Below are 18380 nucleotides of genomic sequence, written 5' to 3' on the forward strand. Positions count from 1 at the left end.
TGCGACTCAGTGTGCCGGAGCATTAATTTATATTTCTATTACAATTTATCCCTTTTAATTCATTTATTTTCAATTTTGATAAATCTGAATTTATCCGCAAATTTTATAGAAAATCTGGCAAAGTGTCGGCAGTAAATTGGAAAAACAGTTCTTCTGAACCTGTTTTAAAATACTTCCAAAATAATTTCCAAATTCAAACTCTATTATACACATTCAAGTCAATCTCAAAATCTCAATCTCAAATCACAATACTATTTTCAAAAACCTTTCTGTTCACTTCATCACTTGAAGCATATTCACAAATAATTCTCAACATTTCATTTATCAACATACATTATGCAGAAAATCTCAATAATATGAAATTTCATATATTTACATTAATACATAATTACAGGAGTTTATAGTTACAATCCAAACTAATACAAAATGCAAAAATACAAAAGGGTCACCTATAGTCCTAATGTCCTACCATATGCAGTGCAGATGTGAGGTGACTCTGGACCCCGGATGCAGCTCTGAAGGCTCACCCCGTCTGATGTCTGCTGGGCTCCCCAGTTAGGTCTCCAGTTCCTGCGCCTGGTAAAAGCGACGCGCTAAGCAATTCTGCTTAGTTGTGACAATATAAAATAAAATAAAATAGAATAAAATAATTATGCAGAATGTATAATTTCATTTTTGGGTAGACTTAATTTCTGGTATTATTTGCAGTATTATTCACTTAAAATTTGGTAAGGTTTATTATCATTGCCCGAGTAACCCATACTAGTTGACTGGACTGGATAAACGGGTAAACTGGCACTGGGTACTAAGTACCTCAGACCATCACACCATCAGTCACATTGTGTCTCTCGGTGTGCAACAGAATAGCTAATAAGCTGTAATAATTACCAGGGCTAAAACCCAAGTATATCAACTCAAATAGCATAGCCAAAAGCTATTATGTCACAAAATGGCATGGGAGCCATGAAACACAGAATGGCATGAAGCCATATGCAGTACTGCTAACAGAACCCTATTGGCATGCCAAGCTATCCAAACCAATCTTGTTAGGTATACTAGGGCATTTCACACTTTTAAGTTTCACAATTTTTGGAATTTAAGTTTTAGTGTTACTATTCCATTCTTGGTCAACAAAAATGTTGACTTTTGCATAGGCAATAGGTACATTGGTTTTAATATCATCAACATACCACATTTTGCATTTAAAATTTGTTGGTATTGGTTGTCAATACTATTTTTAAGCTTAATGTTAGTTGGGCAGAAATTTCACTTTTTATGCCTTGACTTTACTGTTCTATTGGTCAATTTTGCAGTGGGAATTTGGCAAACTGATCAACATGAAAGTTGTTCCTTATTTTGTCTAGTTACATTTCCTTTTTTGAATCACTCCATTTGGAGTTTTGTAGCTCAAGTTATGGTCCAAAAACCACAACTGGCCGGATTGAAATTCTGTCCAGAATTTTTGGACTGACCATATCTACAGTGCAATGAACAATGACTGCAACTCACCTTTTGAATATGTTCTGGTCATAATTTGGGTTAAGTTTCTTCATGAAAGTTGTTGGTTTATATCTCAGCTTGTTGCTGGTAAAATTTTAGGTCAATTGGACCTTTCTACACTGAGTTATAGCCAAATGACAAAACACTGTTCATTTGGTCATTTTGCCTAGGCAGACTGCAGATCACCCGGATTAGGGCAAGCTTTGGTCCACTTGGTTTGGTTTTATGGGCATGGTTTCTTCACCAAAGTTGTGCCGTTATGTGTCTAGTTTCATGTCCAATTGGCCTTGCACCAATTGAACCTTTACAATTCAAGTTATGGCTGCCCAAATCTGCTGGACTCAAGTCCAATTCTGCAGGTTACTCCCATTCTGCAGGTCAGTCTAATGGCAGCCACACCAAACTCAAATCCCATCACTCAACACACTTCATTTTTGATTTAAACAGAACTAAATGGTCACTAATTGACCAATAAAACCTATTTTCATCATCACATGGTCAAAATCCCATTTCTCCACCCCAAACCCTAACTCACACATTACCATTCATGCATTTTCATTGCATTTCTTCAATCCACTTGCAAGATGCACATTAAGGGCAACCAAATAACCTTTTAACTTCATTAAATTCATCACAAACAAACCCTAACCATGGCTGCCGAAAATCTAGGGTTTACATACAAATGGCATTCAACAATTTTTCTTTGTAATTTACACTCATTCAAAGTCCTTAACATGAATTTAAAGTAAAATTCATGGTTAGGTCACTAACCTCTATGGAGTGAGATTTTCCCACTTGCTAAAACTCTTGATTTCCTCTTCTTTTTGCTCCCAAAAGAATCACCAAGGTATAAGAGCGAGTTTTTGTGTTGACAATTAGGGTTTTTGGTGGAAGAAAGCTATGGAAAATCAAGCTTGAAAAAGCTTGTTCATGGTGGCCGTGGAGGAGGGGTTGACGTCAAGGAGAAGAAGAGAAGAAGGTGTTCTGATTTTTTTTTCATCTTCAGCCCATTTAGTCTCTTTTATATAAAGTTATGCCATGTGTCAAGATTGGATTGGTTGGGAGATTTTTAATGACATCATTATGATGTCATAAGTCCATTTTCCTTCATTTACTCTTCATTTCTTTTCTATTTAATTGCAATTAAATTTTTAACAACATTTAATCATATCTTATGTTATATAAATTATTTATTTAACTGGACAAGTTGGCCAAAAATCATCTCTGAAGACGAAATGACCAAAATGCCCTCCGTTTGGCTTAATGGGCCAAAATTGTCTGTACCGATTGAAAAATTTTTCTAAATATTTTCTTGGCATTCTAATGCCATAAGAACCTCTATGACCCTTCTCTGGAGTCCCAAAAATTATAATTTTTCCCCCTGGTCTAGGGCTCCTGGTTGCGAGAACCGCAACTTCTCTCTAGGTTACCCATCGCTAGGGCATCGGCTCATTTAACTTGGTTGTATTTTATTTCTAAAATTTTTTCTAAATTTTTCTTATTAGTATTTGAGTTAATTATGGTTTCTCACTTTAGTTTAAATATTTTTCCAGACGTTCTAGTTGTCCGGACCGACACTGGTCACCGGAAAAGTAGACTGTGCGGACTAGCTAAAGTGAGGATGTTACACCACCACCATCAATCACTATTGCAATTGCCATTCTCTTATTATTACCATCATAAATAAATTAAATATTAAAATAAAAATTATCATTATGTTATATTACATTGCATGCATTTTTATTTTTGTAATCAAACATAAAAATGGAATGGCAATTACATTATATTGCATCATTCATTTCACTACACGATTGTTTACATTACATTATGTCCTACAATATGTAGGCTAAAGGTTTGGATTAATTTTGAATTTATACTCATTTTTTAGTCACTATAAATTTTCTGCAATTGATTCAAAGTTTTAAGTTTGATGGCTTAATCTTTTGTTTGCCATTCAGAGTGGCATAACTGCCTTGCAAACAGCCCAATCAACTGTTTTCCATTAGCCTATATCATAGTTCAAAATTCTGGTCCTACAACATTAGTTGTTGCTGGGTCTTCAATTTGGTGATTTTCCTATAACTTACCATTGCCAACATTTGTAGTGTTGTTGGTTGTACATAAGTTGTTCATTGAAATTAGTTGTAGATATTATTTATTTCACTTTTATCATCCATTTTATAACCTTTTATAAATAAAAATTTGCAGCATTTGACTGTGCCTGTTATCTGGCTTTGGTTTTGTTTTAGTAGGATGACTGACATTTTTTTTGCATGCTCATAGATCATACAGAGCTGGGAGACAAACAAACCATGGCTTCCAAAGACTAGAATAGATGAGGTGTATTTTTCACATTTAATCTAACTCTTCTTATTTTTTCTAGAGCTTTTAAATGGAATAATGTCTGTGATGTTTACGTGTCAATTTCCACGTCGTTTAATCAAAATTTCTATTATTTACTTTTTCTAGGTTTTAAGTGATGCTGACAAGTTAAAAAGTTGGTTGGGTGAGAAGGAGGTTGAGCAGAAAAAGTAAGTTTCTGTCATTTCTTATACCATGGCTTTCTAATTTCCAAGAAGTATTTAGTTTTTTTAGGTTAATTTGTCTAGAGAATCTTAGATTAACACAAGTATATAAACTTCCATTTTGTTGAATATAAAGTTTTGTTCAAGTCTTAGGAAACACATTCCACACATGAACTGTTTCTTTGCGCATTTAGTTTGTATGCATCATGTTGATGTAGAACCAAGAACAATAATAAAGGAAAAATCAAGGACCAATCCTTGAAAAGAGAACCAATTTTCAAAATATTATTGATCTTAAATAATTGTCATAACAAAAGCTGAAAAATAATGAAAAATAACTAGACTTATATAGTGTTTGTATAACCTTAAAAATATGTACTCCTAAAATCCCTAAAATATGTACTCCTGAAATGCCTAGGAGCATGTTCTACATCATTCCCCCTTGGTTGAAAAAAACTTGAGTCCGTAGAGTTGATTTGCAAATAAGCATCCAAGAGAGAGATCCAAAGTCTAAAATTCCTCTTGTTTGATCCAAGTAGCATCAGAATCATGATGACCTTGCGACTTGACAAGAAATCTACAAAATCCGGCTTGTGAGGAAGTGATGAACTGATCATCAAGCACAATGTCAATGACATCTTTAGACTAAGGAAATGATGGTGACTTTGGCACAAGCTGACCAATAGAAATACTAGAAGGCAAAGTAGGAGGCTCAAAGGTGTCTTGTTAAGGTGACAAATCCTCCACATTGAAAATGGGACTAATATTCATATCCTTCGGTAAGTTAAGTGATTATGCATTAGATTCAACTCAACTCAACTAAGCCTTTATCCCAAAAATTTGGGGTTGGCTATATGGATTCGCTTTCTACACTCTAAACGATTTTGGGTTAATTCCTCAGAAATGTGTAATATGCATTAGAGTCAAGTTTTTGCAAAATGGAGAAAAGGCCAATGGCTCAAGCATGAAGTTTCTTTAGGGACTTTCTAGGAATACAAATCATGACATAATCACCAATATTGAATTCTTTATTCCTACGATGCACATCAGTAATAAGTTTGTAATTTTCATTACTTAAAGCAATATTTCGCCTAATCTCAACATGCAAATCATGAATATATTGAGCAAAAAATTCAGCAAGTTGTGAAATATGAATATGAGGCAGAAAAGAAACAAGGTCAACTAGGATACGAGAAGAATAGCCATGAACAATCTTAAAAGGGCTTTTATCTGTGGAACGATTTACTGAATTGTTATAGATAAACTCTGCAATTGGAAGAACCAAATCCCAATTACCTTGCTTCTCTCTTTCAAAACACATAAGCAAATCACCTAAGCTACGATTCACAACTTAAGTTTGACCATCTGTTTGTGGATGAAAAGCTGTAGAAAAAAAAAATTTCAATGTAGTGCCTTCCAAAAATAACTAATAAACTTGCATTCTTGTCAGACACTATAGAAGAAGGTAAACCATGCAATTTGACAACTTCCCTAAAGAACAATGCAGCCACATGTGAAGCATTATATGTCTTGTTACATAGAATGAAATGTGCCATTCTCAGAAAACCTATTCACTACCACTAAGATAGAATTATGCCCTCAATCACTGCCACTAAAATCCATACTCAGATCTTTCCAAGGGGTATGTGGAATAGAAAGAGGAGTGTGCAAACCATTGTTATGCTTCTTACCCTTAGCTTACTGACAAGAGTGACATTGTGAGACAATCCTAGCAACATCTCTCTTTAATCAACAAGAGCAATGTCTTATCCTTTCCAAAATGTCCTGCTAATCCACCTGCATACAATTCTCATACTAGAAATTCTCTGAGTGAAGTATGAGGAATACACAATTTAGTAGCTTTAAATAAATAATCATTATGAATAACAAAATCAATAAAATCACAACGAATACTTGTATTCACTTCTTGAAAAAGAAGACCAAAATCATGACAAGTATCATAATCACTTTTAATTCTATCAAACTCAATGACATATGCACTCATTTCATGGAGAACAGTTGCTATACAACTAAGTGCAGCAGTAGCTTTATTCTCAATGCCAGAATGATGCTTAAGAACAAAGAAATACCCATTAAGAAACTCATTCCACTTAGCATGTCTAAAATTCAGTTTCTTTTTGTGAGTTCAAATATTTCAATGTTTGATTGTCACACCCTACCCCTCTGTAAGGCATAACATGATCCCGTAGTATACCTAATGAATTACCAACTCCGTCTACTGATAATCCATTAAATACACTACAAGGGATTTTAAAAAACTTTTCTTACTTCTTTTACAGTGGTGAGCACTATTTACAGGTGTTAAAAACCTTTTTGAACTGAAGTGATAGAACTAACACATTTGAATTATTTGGAGTTTCTGTAAAAATTTTGGCAGAGTGCCATCTGTATTTTGGATAAAACAGTTCTTGTAAAAACCTCAGAAAGCACTTCAATAGATTTCCAAATCTCAACTCCAACATATTTCTCAACACAACACATTTCTCAACTCAAATCCACGGTGATTTTTCAAAGACTGAGATAAAAGAAATATAATACAATTTTTACAAGCCAGAATAACTCATAATTATTTTACAACTTCAATGTACAATTTTTATTTACAACTGCTCAAAACCAACAACAATATGTACATACGGTGAACATATATTACATTACAAAATACAAAATATTGGTATACTCATTATACCTGGTAGTCTCTCGCTGGAGGTACTAGCAGCCTAGTCTCACGCCTGTCTCTGTCTGTCTACCGCGATAAAGAATAAAGCTATCATTTGAGACAATGTCTCAGTGGTGCACAACATTAACCAAATACAATTTAAATCACAATTCATAAATTATATAAATAGTGGATACTTAAAACCATAGTTAATTTCAAGACAATAATTGTCAACAAGAATTTAAACTCCATTTCTCAATATCACAATAAATTTCAATAAGTCAGATCATGGTTGAATTCAAAAGACAGTATATGTCAATAAGAGTTTAAATTCATTTCACAATCTCACAATACATATCAATAAATCACACACAGCTTTAATCATGTTCCCAAGTTCAATTCATCCCAAAAGCCAATGGCTAATGAGGTATTCAATTCATCCCAAAAGTCAATGACTAATGAGGAATAACATAGCTAGCTAGCAAAAATATGAGTACTCATTCTATTCGTCCTCAACAGGTACACACCTCAACACTTCAGCCAGAGAGGGAATTCAATTCATCCCACTAGACAAGCTAGCGAGGAATACAATTAATGTACATGATAGCTGTGGTTTCAAACCAATTACAGTGCTTTTCAATCAATAAGTATCTATCAAATATCTTTCAAACCATTTTTCACAATTTCACAACTTAAAACAATAATATGCAAATAGTCATAATTTATTTCAATTGAAAATAATTCAATAGAAATAGTTGTTGTGCACAAACCTCTGATAATTGTCTCCTGGTCTGGACTCAGTGTTTCCTTCCCTTTCCCTGAGTCTTTGGTAACTGAGAAACACAATTTGAAGTGTTTCAGTACTAAATTAAACTGTCTCTATCGATAATGTTTGACAAATAATTCACTGAAAGCTATTATTTGCTCAATCACTTAATATACCGACCCTCGATGCGTTTTAGGTAAATTAGGTTTTAGTGTCATTAATATGTCACATTCGATAGGGTTTTAGGGTTGGTACGTTTTACCAAACTCATTTCCTTGTTTAGTGCATTTTAATGCAACTTGCTGGATTCCGGGATACTAGTTTGACCTAGCCGGACGACCTAGTTCCCTCGGTTTTCGGGTTTCGGTCAAAACTACAAACTTGTAGATCTATGTCTTACGGAACGCGGGGTAAAATTTTAGGTCATTCTGAGTTAAGTAGACCAAGTTATGGTCATTATACTATTGCTGGTCAAATGGCATCAAATTAGGTCAATTTTAGGTCAATTTGGTCAACTTTGGTTCGGCCAGTTTTTGGACCCGAACTTGTGCAAGCTTTTTGACTTGCTTCTGGTCATTTCTGGGCTTTGGTGTCTTCATAAGACTTGTAGGTATGGGTCTTAACTATTCATGGTTAAAATTTCAGGTCAATTGGACCTGTTTTGAGTGAGTTATGGCCTAAACACTAACTGCTGCCCAATTGGTCAATTTTCAGGTCTCAATTGCACCTAATCCGAATTGGTCATTTTTCATATCACCTTGCAAGCAGAATTTTGGTATGCTTTCTCAATGAAAGTTGACACATTTTGTGCCTAGTTTTACCTCCAATTGGTCTCATATTCAGAATTGGGTAGACATGGATCAAGTGGACAAGGAGGTGAGCCAAGATCCTGAGTCGCAAAAGTTAATAACTGAATTGCAGCAAGACCCGCGCTCTCATCCTCAATACCAACTTATTCAGAATCGGCTATTTTATAAGGGCCGAATGGTAATTTCAGCTACCTCTCCTCTTATTTCTAAGTTATTATTAGAATTTCATACATCTCCAGTTAGAGGACATTCTGGAGCCTATCGTACATATAGGCGAATTGTTGCATCTCTTTACTGGAAAGGAATGATGAGAACAATTTAAGACTTTGTGGCACAGTGTATTGTTTGTCAGTAACATAAGTATCAAGCCACTAGTCCAGCGGGTTTACTATAGCCTCTTGCGATCCCGAAGGCAATTTGGGAAGACATTTCTATGGATTTCATCACGGGTTTACTTCGGTTGTATGGTATTGATTTTGTATTAGTAATAGTGGATTGACTCTCAAAATATGGCCACTTTCTACCTTTAAAACATCCTTTTACAGCAAAGGAAGTAGTAGCTGCTTTTACAAAGGAAATAGTTCGACTCCATGGCATGCCTCAATCAATAGTGAGTGATCGGGATCCAATTTTTCTAAGTAATTTTTGGCGTGAACTGTTTAAATCACAAGGCACATTTTTTAGAGTGAGCACTGCCTATCATCCGAAAACAGACGGGCAAACCGAAGTATTAAATCGGTGCCTTGAGACCTATCTGAGGTGTTTCTCTTCAGAGCAGCCTAAGCAATGGAGTAATTGGTTGGCTTGGGCAGAAAATTGGTATAATACAAGCCATCATACTGCTATAGGCATGTCACCTTTTGAAGCAGTATATGGTAGACCACCGCCAAATTTACTCAAGTTCTTGCCTGGTGAAACGAAGGTGGAAGCAGTGGCACAGACCTTGTTGGACAAGTACAAAATATTGCGTCAACTTCAATACAATTTGGCAAGAGCTCAGCGGAGAATGGTAAAAGCTGCCATTAAACATCGAAAGGATGTTGAATTTCAGGTTGGTGAAGCAGTATTTTTAAAGTTCCGACCACACAAATCTGTCTCTTTACAATAGAGAGTTATTCCAAAGTTAGCAGCTCGTTATTTTGGGCCTTTCCTAATACTGGAACGTGTGGGACCTGTTGCCTATAAATTGCTCTTACCGGTGGAAGCCAGAATTCATCCGGTCTTCCATGTTTCTCAACTCAAACTTGTGATAGGCAATCATCCAGTTGTTACTGAACTTCCAAAGGAAATGGTGGTAACTGAAAATATGGTAGAGCCAGAGAAAGTGTTGAACTGGCGCAGGATTATAGTTGATCAATACCCGGTCATTCAAATTCTGATTCAATGGAAAGGGAAACCTGAGGAAGAAGCAACTTGGATGAATTTAGTTGATATCCAGAACCAGTTTCCTTCATTCAACCTTGAGGACAAGGTTGGTCTTTCAGAGCGTGGCAATGATATGGATTCAAAATTGCAGGTGGGCTATAATGGACCTAGGCCACTAAGAGTATATTCTAGAAGGAACATTAAAGGAAATGCTAAAGGAATGGCTATTGAGCTAGACGATTATGGAAGAAAGAATATGCTAGAGGCTGAGCTGGAGGTTGTTACAAGAGAAGGAATGCATGTGCGAGAATGACAGTAAAAGGAGAGAATAATGTAAAATAAGAGGGGGAAGAGAAAAATTGTATTACCTGGTATTTCAGCTTGTAGCTGGGCCAAGAGCTTCTTAAAAAGTCTCTTTGGTATTACTGATTCTTGTTATTGTAATTGTAATTGTTGAAGACAATATTAAGAACTCAGTGGTTGTATTGCTTATTGAATCCTTTAATTAGTAATACAAATTCAATTCCTTCTTTATATTCTTTTATTTTCTGCTTTTAAATTCCTAACTCTATCAGGTTATTTCTTCAAGTCCTATAATGATTCCTAGTCAGGTTTTAAAAAATGGTATTGGACGTAATTTTGCAATATTACTGGGTGTTGCCACGAATGTTTTGAAAATGAAAAATAACTCAAATTTACAGTTTTTATATATGTATATATATATATATATATAGCTAAATGTATAACATATCTATGCTCATGATGCCTAAAAATAACTACTTATTAAGTATATTTATGATTTTCTAGTTAATATTTAAATTATTAGACATAATTTTACAAAAACAATATGTTCTTTTGGTAGCTTTGCAATAACAATATTAAAATTAAATAAGTTTAATTTTATAAATTTAAAATAGAAGTCATTATTTTATAAAAAAATTAAAAAAAAATGACAAATAAAAAGGCTAATTGTCCAAATAAACATTAAAACAAATAAACTTTGAAATGGTTTTTTGTTGAGCATATGCCTTTTTACGTAAATGACCTAGTTAGTGAGAAGCCAAATAAAAATTTAAAAGAAAGCCCTCTAAACACCTAGGGCTTTAAGGAACAAGGTCACTCATATAAATGTTAGGACGTGGATCTAATGTGAATGTTTTTCTAGAGGTAAAAGATGAGAAAGTGAACGAAAGAGAGATAACAGAGTTAAGAGAGAGAGACATATAAATGTTGGGACCTGAATTCATTATTGAGAGCCTGGTTCTAAGGAGAATTTTTGTTCAGAGGGAAACGATGGGAATGTGTGGGAAAGAGAGGATAGGAGTGATCATTTGAAAGTTCCAATTTCTATTATTGATCAATGATCATGAATGTATTCTTTTACATGTAATTTCCTATTTATACCAGCTATATTTCTGTTGCAAACTGAAAGTCTCAAGTCTAAACAAGTAATAGACTACTTGCAAACTAACAACATCATCCATTAACAACTTTGTTGACTTGACTGTTCCAGCTCATCAATCCTTGCCTCTCTGCTGCCATTCTCTAGGATAAACTTATTACATAGCTAAGAGGAATTGTTTTCTCAATTTGGCTTTCATCAATTTCCAATCTCTTATAGTCTGCTGTTCCTTCAATCTTTTCCACCACTGAGGCACACTCCCATCAACTTAAACTTCATAATTAAGACTTTTCCTCTTTAAGCATTAATTTCCACTCAAATAAGTCTCCAAACTATCTTTGAGCATTAATTTCCACTCAAATAAGTCTCCAAACTATGTTTAAAGTCAAGAAAATCCTCTGCATGCATCTTACTGTGGAAATCAGGAGCTCTTGCCAGTTGCCTGCTGCTTTTCCTGTATACCATATTTGGGCTGTTCATGAACCATGAAATTATGAATTTAGTTGATGTTCTCCACATATATAACTCCTGGTAGGCTGAAGGGATCACAATTGCCTTCTGGTATTTCCGTTCAGACTCACACTTGGTTCTGCGCAAGTTCTGTACCTCTTCCATTGTTCCGTCATCATTCTCATCTCCTGCATTTCAAGGGCATTCAGCTTAGGAACTCTCTTCTTACTGCCATGACAAATTATATTGAATTTTCATTCTGATATTAAAAAAATAATAATAATAAATTAACCCTAATTAGGCAGAGTAAAAGATTATGGAAAGCAAAGAACTAGAGATCAATAGGTGATGTATTAATTAGGGCTGTTCATTATATGAGTAAACCGACCAACCAGAATCCAATCTACTCAACTCAGCATTTATCCCAAAAATTTATTGGGATCGGCTAAATGAATTCTCTTTTTCCACTCTAAACGATTTTTGGTTAAATCCTCGGAAATGTGTAATGCTTCTAGGTTATGTTGTACTATCTCCTTCAAGTCAGTTTAGGTCTGCCCCTTCTTTTCTTTCTATTCTCTAACCCAATATGCTCTACTTGTCTAATTGAAGCCTCCACATGTTTACACTTCACTTGACTAAATCACCTCAATCTCCCTTCTCTCAACTTATCCTCAGTTGGTACCCCTCCTATCTTTTTTCTAATAATCTCATTACGGACTTTATCTAGTCTAGCATAGCCACTCATCCACCTTAACATTCTTATCTCCGCAACTCTCATCTTAGAGACATACGGCTCCTTCATTGCCCAATACTCACTACCATATAATATGGCCGGTCGTATGGATGTACAGTAAAATTTTCCTTTCAACTTATTGGGAATCTTGCGATCACATAACACTCTGTGGCACGTCTCCACTTCAACCATCTGGCTCTAATCCTATGACTAACATCCTCCTTACATCCCCCATCTATTTGAAGGATTGAGCCGAGATATTTAAAGTGATTACTGTAGAAAGAGATGATTCCCCTTCATTTCAATTAATCTGTACATGGGTATATATATATAATTGATTCATATAATTGTGTTCTACTAATTAGGAAGAAATCCTAAATAGGAATACAGAATACATAATATATAGAGAAATAATATAGTGATTGACTTTCCATACACTCCCTCTCAAGTTGGAGCATAGATGTTAATTATGCCCAACTTGTTATAAATGTAGTCAATCTTAGCTCCATTTAGAGCTTTTGTGAAAATATTTCCTAACTGCTCTCTAGTTTTGATGTGTCCTGTTGAGATGATCTGTTGTTGAATCTTTTCACGAATAAAGTGACAAGCAATCTCAATATGTTTGGTCCGCTCATGAAACAACGGATTAGGAGCAATATGGAGAGCAACTTGATTATCACACCACAATTTCGCAGGCAGGGAGGTCTTAAAACCTGTCTCATCTAGTAATTGGAGCATAGATGTTAATCATGCCCAACTTGTTATAAATGTAGTCAATCTTAGCTCCATTTAGAGCTTTTGTGAAAATATTTCCTAGCTGCTCTCTAGTTTTGATGTGTCCTGTTGAGATAATCTGTTGAATCTTTTCACGAACAAAGTGACAATCAATCTCAATATGTTTGGTCCGCTCATGAAACACCGGATTAGGAGCAATATGGAGAGCAGCTTGATTATCACACCACAATTTCGCAGGCAGGGAGGTCTTAAAACCTCTCTCATCTAGTAATTGAAGTATCCACATTACCTTATATACTGATTGTGCCATGGCTCTGTATTCGGATTCAGTACTAGATCGAGAAATTACACTCTGCTTCTTGCTTCTCCAAGACACCAAATTTCCTCTAACAAAAATGCAATATCTAGTAGTTGACTTCCTATCAACCTTAAATCCAACCCAGTCGGCATTTGAAAAATATTCAACATTCAAATGCCCATAATTACAATATAACAAACCTCTTCCTGGAGCGTCCTTCAGATAACACAAGATTTGTCCCAAGGCTTCCCAATGAGCAACAGTTGGGGCAGACATAAACTGACTTACCAAACTAACGGCATAAGCAATGTCAGGACGAGTGACTGTAAGGTAGTTCAATTTTTCTACCAATCTCCTGTATCTCTCTGGATCTTCAAACAACTCACTATCCTCTGCTAACAGTTGTAAATTTGGAGTCATTGGTGCACTAAGGCTTAGCACCTAATTTTCCTATCTCTGTTAATAAATCGAGGACATTTTCTTTGAGACAAGAAAATACCCTTCTTCTCATAACTTCAATACCCAAGAAATACTTTAACAATCGCAAGTCTTTGGTCTGAAACTGGGTTAGGAGGAAGGTTTTAAGAGATGAAATACCTGCAGAGTCACTCCCAGTGATAACAATGTCATCCACATAGACTACCAGGAGAATTAGACCAGCCTCAGATTCCCTATAAAATACTAAGTGATCACGCTTACTCTTTTGCATACCAAATTCCTGTACTGCTTCACTAAATCTCTCAAACCAGGCCCTAGGACTTTGTTTCAAGCTGTAAAGAGACTTTCGAAGCCTACAAATTTTACCCAACTCCCCCTGAGCAACAAATCCAGGTAGTTGCTCCATATATATCTCCTCCTGAAGATCACCATGAAAGAAAACATTCTTGATATCCAATTGATGCAGAGGCCAATCATATGTATCTGCTAAAGAGATAAACAAGCGAACAGAAGTAAGTTTAGCTACAGGAGAAAAAGTGTCAGAGTAGTCAATCCCATATGTCTGAGCATATCCTTTTGCTACAAGGCGTGCTTTTAACCTAGCCACAGAACCATCAGGATTTACCTTTACTGTAAATACCCATTTGCAGCCAATAGCTTTCTTACCAGTGGGCAAAGGCAATAGTTCCCATGTACCATTAGCATCTAAAGCCTCCATTTCCTCTTTCATAGCATCACACCAGCCAGGATGAGACAGTGCCTCATCAACAGTATTAGGGATAGGAACAGAGTCTAAAGAAGTAACAAGGCACCGAGAACAAGAAGACAATTGATTATAAGAAACAAAAGAAGAGATAGGGTAAGTACATGAACGTTTACCTTTACGAAGAGCAATGGGTAAGTCTAGATTAGAATCATGATCAGTATGAGGTACAGGATCTCCCAACGAAATAGCTGGTGGAGGATCTGAGTTCGGAATCTCCAATCTCCTGGAATAAACATGAACAATGGGAGGTCGAGTAGGTCTAGAGACAGAAGGATCAGGCTGTGGGAGAGGACTAGACATTGGTTGGACAGTATATATTAAGAGATCATCCTCCTCCCCCTAACTCTCATACACAGATGATGGAGGAAAAAATAGAGTGGACTCAAAAAATGTGACATCTGCAGAAACAAAATAACGATTAAGAGTAGGAGAGAAACAGCAGTACATTTTTTGGAGCCGGGAGTACCCAAGGAAGACACATTTAAGAGACTTTGGATCCAATTTAGTAATCTGTGGACGAACATCACGCACAAAATATGTACAACAAAAAATACAGGGTTCAACAAGGAACAAAGATTTTGTAGGAAACAAAGCAGTACAAGGAATATCCCCATTAAGGACAGAAGACGGCATACGATTGGTTAAAAAATATGCCGTAGAAACTGCATCCGCCCAAAAGTGTTTAGGAACTTTCATCTGAAAAAGAAGAGCACAAGTTACCTCAAGAAGATACTGATTTTTTCTTTCGGCTATGCCATTTTGGGATGGGGTATCCACATAGGAAGACTGATAAAGAATGCCATTTTGTGTCATATAAGACTGAAATTGTGCTGAAAAGTATTTTTTAACATTGTCACTTCTTAATATGCGCACAGAAATATTAAATTGAGTTTTGATTTCTGTAGAAAGAGATGATTCTCATTGATTTCAATTAATCTGTACATGGGTATATATATACAATTGATTCCTATAATTGTGTTCTACTAATTAGGAAGAAATCCAAAATAAGAAATCCTAAATAGGAATACAGAATCTGAGAATATCTGAGAGAAATAATATAGTGATTGACTTTCCATAACACTCCCCCTCAAGTTGGAGCATAGATGTTAATCATGCCCAACTTGTTACAAATGTAGTCAATCCTAGCTCCATTCAGAGCTTTTGTAAAAATATCTCATAACTGCTCTCCAGTTTTGATGTGTCCTGTTGAGATGATCTGTTGTTGAATCTTTTCACGAATAAAGTGACAATCAATCTCAATATGTTTGGTCCGCTCATGAAACACCGGATTAAAAGCAATATGAAGAGTAGCTTGATTATCACACTATAATTTCATAGGCAGGGAGGTCTTAAAACCTGTCTCATCTAATAATTGAAGTATCCACATTACCTCACATACTGATTGTGCTATGGCTCTGTATTCGGATTCAGCACTAGATCGAGAAACTACACTCTGCTTCTTGCTTCTCCAAGACACCAAATTTCCTCCAATAAAAACGCAATATCCAGTAGTTGACCTCCTGTCAACCTTAGATCCAGCCCAGTTGGCATCTGAAAAACATTCAACATTCAAATGCCCATGATTACCATATAGCAAACCTCTTCCTGGAGCGCCCTTCAGATAACACAAGATTTATTCCAAGGCTTCCCAATGAGCAACAGTTGGGGAAGACATAAACTGACTTACCACACTAACGGCATAAGCAATGTCAGGACGAGTGACTGTAAGGTAGTTCAATTTTCCTACCAATCTCCTGTATCTCTCTGGATCTTTAAACAACTCACTATCCCCTGCTAACAGTTGTAAAGTTGGAGTCATTGGTGCGCTACAAGGCTTAGCACCTAATTTTTCTGTCTCTGTCAATAGATTGAGGACATATGTTCCTTGAGATAAGAAAATACCTTTCCTACTTCTCATAACTTCGATACCCAAGAAATACTTTAACAATCCCAAGTCTTTGGTTGGAAACTGAGTTTGGAGGAAGGTTTTAAGAGATGAAATACCTGCAGAGTCACTCCTAGTGATGACAATGTCATCCACATAGACTACCAAGAGAATTAGACCAGTCTCAGATTGCCTATAAAATACTGAGTGATCACACTTACTCTTTTGCATACCAAATTCCTGTACTGCTTCACTGAATCTCCCAAACCATGCCCTAGGACTTTGTTTCAAGCCATAAAGAGACTTCCGAAGCCTACAAATTTTACCCAACTCCCCCTGAGCAACAAACCCAGGTGGTTGCTCCATATACACCTCCTCCTGAAGATCACCATGAAGGAAAGCATTCTTGATATCCAATTGATGCAGGGGCCAATCATATGTAGCTGCTAAAGAGATAAACAAGCGAATAGAAGTAAGTTTAGCTACAGGAGAAAAAGTATTAGAGTAATCAACTCCATATGTCTGAGCATATCCTTTTGCTACAAGGCGTGCTTTTAACCTAGCCACAGAACCATCAGGATTTACCTTTACTGTAAATACCCATTTGCAGCCAATAGCTTTCTTACCAGTGGGCAAAGGCAATAGTTCCCATGTACCATTAGCATCTAAAGCCTCAATTTCCTCTTTCATAGCATCACACCAGCCAGGATGAGACAGTGCCTCATCAACAGTATTAGGAATAGGAACAGAGTCTAAAGAAGTAACAAAACACCGAGAACAAGAAGACAATTGATTATAAGAAACAAAAGAAGAGATAGGATAAGTACATGAACGTTTACCTTTACAAAGAGCAATGGGTAAGTCAAGATCAGAATCATGATCAGTATGAGGTACAGGATCTCCCAACGAAGTAGCTAGTGGAGGATCTGAGTCAGGAATCTCCAATCTCCTGGAATAAACATGAACAACGGGAGGTCGAGTAGGTCTAGAGACAGAAGGAACAGGCTGTGGGAGAGGACTAGACATTGGTTGGACAGTATATATTAAGAGATCATCCTCCTCCCCCTGACTCTCATACACAGATGATGGAGGAAAAAATGGAGTGGACTCAAAAAATGTGACATCTGCAGAAACAAGATAACGATTAAGAGTAGGAGAGAAACAACGGTACCCTTTTTGGAGTCGGGAGTACCCAAGAAAGACACATTTGAGAGATTTTGGATCTATTTTAGTAACCTGTGGACGAACATCACGCACAAAACAGGTACAACAAAAATTACGGGGTTCAATAGGGAACAAAGATTTTGTATGGAACAAAGATTTTGTAGGAAACAAAGTAGTATAAGGAATATCCCCATTAAGGACAGAAGACGGCATACGATTGATCAAAAAACATGCCGTAGAAACTGCATCCGCCCAAAAGTGTTTAGGTACTTTCATCTGAAAAAGAAGAGCACGAGTTACCTCAAGAAGATGACGATTTTTTCTTTCGGCTACGTCATTTTGGGATGGGGTATCCATACAGGAAGACTGATGAAGAATGCTATTTTGTGTCATATAAGGCTGAAATTGTGCTGAAAAGTATTCTTTGGCATTGTCACTTCTTAATATGCGCACATAAATATTAAATTGAGTTTTGATTTCATTACAAAAGGCATAAAAGATAAAAAACAACTCAGAACGATTCTTCATTAAATATAACCAGGTAACACGAGAGTAATCATCAACAAAAGTAACAAAATAACGAAATCCAATTTTAAACAGAACAATGACCCCAAACATCAGAATGAACTAACTCAAAAGGGGATGAAGCCCGTTTATTGACTCTAGACACAGAAGGCAAACGATGATGTTTTGCAAACTGACACGACTCACATTCTAGTACTGATAAAGACTGAAATTGAGGACACAGCTTCTTCAGGGTAGACAAAGAAGGATGACCCAATCTACAATGAGCTTCAAGAGGTGTTAAGGTACTGGAGCAAACAAGCGACCGCGGTATATGGTTTTCCAAAATGTAGAGACCACCTG

The 18380-nt window shown here is 36.1% G+C and overlaps 1 protein-coding gene across 1 annotated transcript in view; it reads left to right on the top strand.

Moving 5' to 3' along the window:
* Positions 1–18380, top strand: part of LOC110670721 (heat shock 70 kDa protein 17) — a 59899-nt gene that overhangs the window by 18591 nt on the left and 22928 nt on the right. Inside the window, exons 12-13 of the mRNA XM_021832880.2 lie at positions 3784–3840; positions 3970–4031. Coding sequence (XP_021688572.2) covers positions 3784–3840; positions 3970–4031 — 119 coding nt within the window. The remainder of the gene's footprint in view (positions 1–3783; positions 3841–3969; positions 4032–18380) is intronic.

This window comes from Hevea brasiliensis, chromosome 5 (genome assembly GCF_030052815.1).
Source record: "Hevea brasiliensis isolate MT/VB/25A 57/8 chromosome 5, ASM3005281v1, whole genome shotgun sequence".
Classification (NCBI taxonomy): Eukaryota; Viridiplantae; Streptophyta; class Magnoliopsida; order Malpighiales; family Euphorbiaceae; genus Hevea; species Hevea brasiliensis.